Genomic DNA, 5,057 nt, shown 5'->3' on the forward strand with positions numbered 1-5,057 from the left:
CTTACCAATAAAATTTACCTTATTCAGATGTCATTGGATTCTACAACAAAGTTCTTTTAAATTAGCCTATATATAACTTGATTCAATAAAATAGTATGAGTGCTCAGCCCAGCTTAATAAAAGTGGAGAGACTCATCAACAAATTCTATGTACAATGAAAGAGTTGTGGGATAATGCAACCCAGGATAACATTTCTCCTCAAATCCTACAGTTTCCGGCAACCTTCAATTTACACATGTACTCTGTCCACAATAACTTATTTCCCAATTCATTTATATAAAACCACAAAAATATAGCTAATAATAGATGTAAACTTTCAAAGATTAACACTTTTTTGCTAAACAGCAAGAAACCATTACTAAATGCTCGATCTTAATTTATTCATAGTGTAGCCCAGTATAATTCTCTAATAACTAGATTGAAGCAAAATTATGTGACAACTATTTCAACGTAAGGTTACTTCAGCATCTTTTTCTTCAACGTGAGAGATATACTAATTAATGATATTCATAGGAATCACATAAAAACTTTAGTGTAACCCAATATGATATTCATATATTCATATCTCATAGCTCCACAATCCCACATAGTTACTATAATTTTCATAATAATTTAATATAACGGAACCCGTTCATAGAACGGGTTCGAAAACTAGTTTAATAAAAGTGGAGAGACTCATCTATTTATAAATTTTCAATAAACCGATTTTTGGTCAATATTTCAGTGAGGCGACGAAACTTGGGCCATAAACTGGGCTGAGGCCCAATAACAGCAGTACCCACTATCGCGGCCCATTAAAACCCTAGTCCCTCACATAAAAACAAATCGTCACCTAATTTTACAAAACCCTAACGAAACGAAACGAGAGCAAAGCATAAGAAAAGCTCCAACCTCATTTCTCAAAAAGGTACTCTCTTTCCTTTTCTTCGTTAATATTGGATCTGCTTTGTTTGTTTATCTAACTTGGGTTTGGGTTTGTATGATTTTGCAGATCGAAAAGATGTCTACAGCTGGTGAACTTGCTTGCTCTTACGCTTGTATGCTCCTCCATGACGATGGAATTCCAATCACTGTAATTAGCTATCATCATGTGCTCTCTCTAATTAGCTATGTAGTTTTGAAGTGTTATTTATAGTTTATTATTATTATTATTGTTTAGGATACTTTATATTGAATGATGCTTTCATATGAAGAAGCGAAATAAGGTTTTATTTTTTTATCCCTGATGGAATTGCTATTAATGGGTTTTCATTATGGCTTACTTTTTCAAGTTTGATATTTTTCTGAATTTGCGGATTGTTTTCTTGTCCATTCTGTTTACAGGCTGATAAGATTGCAGCTTTAGTGAAAGCCGCTAATGTGCAAGTTGAGGCCTATTGGCCAGGTCTCTTTGCTAAGCTTGTTGAGAAGAGAAACATTGAAGATTTGATCATGAATGTTGGATCTGGGGGTGGTGGTGGTGCTCCTGTTGCCGTTGCTGCTTCAGGTGGTGGTGGTGCTCCTGCTGCTGTTGCTGCACCTGCAGCTGAGGAGAAGAAGGTAATTCGAGTTTTCAGTTTTTCATGTATTATATTTTACTGTGTTTTTAGACTTTTGTCAGTCTGATTCATTTTGCTTTTTTGTTTTGTAGGAAGAGCCAAAGGAGGAAAGTGATGAGGACATGGGTTTCAGTTTGTTTGATTAGACTAGAAGCTCCTTTCAGTTTGGTATTCTATGTTTTGCAGTTAGGTTATTGGTTATGTACGGCTATTGTGCTTTGTTTTAAGAATTAATTAGTTTTTGTTTTCGTCTTGGTTATACTCTGGATAAGATATGTCAAGTTGAGACTATAGTGTGGTATCAAAATTTTACCTGGATTTTATAGTTTGGTTATTTTATTAGATTGTTCTGTGCTATGTGTTCTTAAATCTAGGTAAAGTTTCTGGATTCTGTCAGTAGAACTGTGTTTTAGGTCTTTTGATTTTAGTGGTACTGGTATTAGCTAGATATACCTTACTTTCATGAAGGAAACTTCCAACTTTAGCGGCAGATTTTGTGGAGAGGCAAAATCATATAGAAGGTGCGTACGAATAGCGGCAGTGGTGAAAGCTGCTAATGTGCAAGTTGAGGCCTATGGCCAGGTCTATTTGCTAAGTTTGTCCAGAAGATGAACATTGAAGATATGATTATGAATGGTAGCTCTGGTGGTGGTGGTGCTCCTGTTTCCATTGCTGAATCTGCTGGTGGTGATTCCTCTTTTGCTGTTGCTGCTCCAGTAGCTGAGGAAAAGAAGAGCCAAAGGAGGAAAGTGATGACGAAAATCTTTTGGATTTGTTTTCATAAACTTGGAACTTCGATTCCTTCCAGTATATGTGATTCCACAATTTTGCAAGTTTAGGTTCTTGGTTAAGAGTTGTTATTTATGTTGTCGGATAAATTTTAGTTTTTGGATTTCAGTGCTGCCGTGTTTTTGTTTGCGAGGTTATTGCTATACACCTATACTCTGAATTAATTGAGATTTTACAAGTTGTTGAGATTTTATAGCTTGTGGTATTGAATATTAATCTGAACGTGCCTTGATGGTTCGTTCATGCGTGACAAGAGAATGTCTCTGTATTGGTCTATATCCATAATCTTTTAGGTAAAGTTTGTGGTATTGTCCTTGACCCGTAGAGTTGTTCTTTTTAGTGATATGTTTGCAGATGATGCACCGGCTACTGCAGTATGCCATAATTAGGATGTCTAGCTATATATGTTAGAAGTAAACAACATCAGGCCAGTGATACAGATCTTGAGTATGGTATATAGGTAAAGTTTGTGGTATCTGCCAACCGTACCATAATTAACAAATCTAAAAGCATTGCTGTGAAACTCTAAATACTAATATTCTCCCTATTAGTAGCATTGCACAAATTTGACAAATTATTTTCACAAAATGACGACCATAGGCATTTTCTTGAACGGTGTTTGTCAACCATAAATATATTGACATCTTACATACTGACTATACCTTTTCGATTAAATTTTAGAAAGTAAAAAAGTAAAACCAGCAAAAAATAAAATAAAATAAAATAAAAATGAATAATTTATGGGAAAAAAATAGAGGAATAAGATGTTTTCTAGCCAAGAGTCACATAGATTAGGCATCACAAAAAAAAAATTAAGATATAAAATATTTAAAATTATCTGCCATAAATTTGCCAAAGTGTTCTTCTTCTTTGAAGTCCTTCATAATCTGATCCACTTTTATCTTAAACGCTATAACTACAACTTCGAGACAGTATTCAGATTTTAGACCTTCAACTCTTTTAATTACAAGTTTAATTTCATTCCACTTTGGATTGCAAGTGAATGTGATGAATAGATCTGGAGGTCCCGCCCATCTGCATATAGTAATGACATCCTGATAATTCTGCACCATGTACCCGTGGCCCACCAGTAAATGAAGAAGGCAAAACTATATGCTTTCCGACTAATCTTGCATCTATGTCTCCAGCGTCCACTGAGTCAACTATATTCTTATATAGTTCTACTATGATTGTGGACTGGTTGTTTCGGAACCAATCAAGTCTTTCATCTTCTACACATGTGTATATATTGACCAGAAATTGCAGTTTTACTTTATCACCTCTGACTAAAGTCTCACCCTCATTTTCTCTATGTTGAAGTCTAAAAGCATAATATTCTCGCATGCTAACTGTGTGGCGGTGATTTTATGATATTTCTTCCTCTCCTCGATACAAAATATCGAATGTGTAGCCGTCTTCACCATATGGAAATAAAATAGGATATTGCATTGCCATATAACTAGGATAATGTTTAGTAATTCGTTTGAGGCCTTCTTCTTGGTGTTCAACAACTATATCTCGATGATGAAATTCAACTCCATTTCTAAGCATTAGTGATGCTACTTCAATAGATGTAGGCAGGTTGTACTGTCTTGTATCTTTTGAGCATGTGTCGATGAATCTAATGTGTACATGTATGTAGTCTTCTTCATTGAACCTATCTCGTGCCATTCGGAAGGACTTTGCAATTTCATTTTCCGCATTCAGCATTGTTATCAATCCTTCAACTATACTGCCATCTAATGCTTGTTCGAGTGCTTGACTGGGCAGAGCACTTAACCCAATTTTGCAATTAGGTTATTGATTATGTAGGACTATTTTGACAAAAAAATTGTGCTTTATTTTAAGAATTAATTAGTTTTTGTTTTGGTCTTGGTTATACTCTGGATAAGATATGTCAAGTTGAGACTATAGTGTGGTACTGTGGTATCAAAATTTTATCTGGATTTTATAGTTTGGTGATTCTTGGTTATTTGATAGATTGTTCTGTGCTATGTGTTCTTAAATCTAGGTAAAGCTTGTGGATTCCGTTAGTACATAGATGCTAGTGAGAGGTAAAACTTGACTGTATTTTTTTTTATAAAGGAAACTTGATTGTATTGGCCATTGTATTTGTACCTGATTATGAATATAGGTGGTGACATGGTTTGATGTGCATTTGAATAGAAGCTTTCAGGCTGTTAATTCATCTCCAGCCTCATGATTATAGTAGTTTTGTTCTAGACTGTAAATCCATCACAGTTCAAGTTTTAGTTAGTTATATTCTCACAGGTTTTTTAGGTTAGTTTATCCCGTCTCTGTTTCAATCCTATACCGTTGTGTCTTTTCCATGTTTTTTAAAGTAACTGGGGTGGTTTTCTCTTATTTTGGTGAAATGTAGTGTCGTGTTAAAAGTGTAGTTGGGTTCCTGATTTGGGTTGTGTTTAGTCAATTTCTGTTAGTTGTTGTTATTGAATTTTGGCATACGAAAATTTTGTGCAAGCTAGCAACTTTAATTTGTAGGCTTTTGGTTTTTAAAAGGGCATTGCCATACCCTTCTTGCTTTTGCCAAGGGGGGTTATTGAATTTTCCCGAACTACCTTTTTGACTGCTACTATTTATGCAATATCTTCAATAAGGTTCTACCCCACCAAATCTGACGCTAACACCCTCTCTTCTCGCTCTCCATCTCCATCTTCATCTTGAAACCAAATCTGGCGCTAACACCCTCTCTTCTCGCTATCCATCTCC

At 35.2% G+C, this 5,057-nt stretch overlaps 1 protein-coding gene across 2 annotated transcripts; it reads left to right on the top strand.

The window, feature by feature from the left end:
* The first annotated feature begins 794 nt into the window (after positions 1-794).
* On the top strand, positions 795-1,893 carry LOC147488161 (large ribosomal subunit protein P1y-like). 2 transcript variants are annotated; one of them, XM_086575111.1, is made up of 4 exons: positions 795-907; positions 992-1,090; positions 1,324-1,539; positions 1,631-1,893. In XM_086575111.1, exons 2-4 carry the CDS (start codon positions 1,001-1,003, stop codon positions 1,682-1,684), a joined length of 360 nt encoding a protein of 119 aa, XP_086431237.1. In that variant the 5' UTR covers positions 795-907; positions 992-1,000; the 3' UTR covers positions 1,685-1,893. The 2 variants fall into 2 exon arrangements, with proteins under 2 accessions (XP_086431237.1, XP_086431238.1); XM_086575112.1 differs by having other exon boundaries at positions 992-1,072.
* Positions 1,894-5,057: the final 3,164 nt, after the last annotated feature.

Source organism: Coptis chinensis, chromosome 7 (assembly GCF_015680905.1).
Source record: "Coptis chinensis isolate HL-2020 chromosome 7, ASM1568090v1, whole genome shotgun sequence".
NCBI lineage: Eukaryota > Viridiplantae > Streptophyta > Magnoliopsida > Ranunculales > Ranunculaceae > Coptis > Coptis chinensis.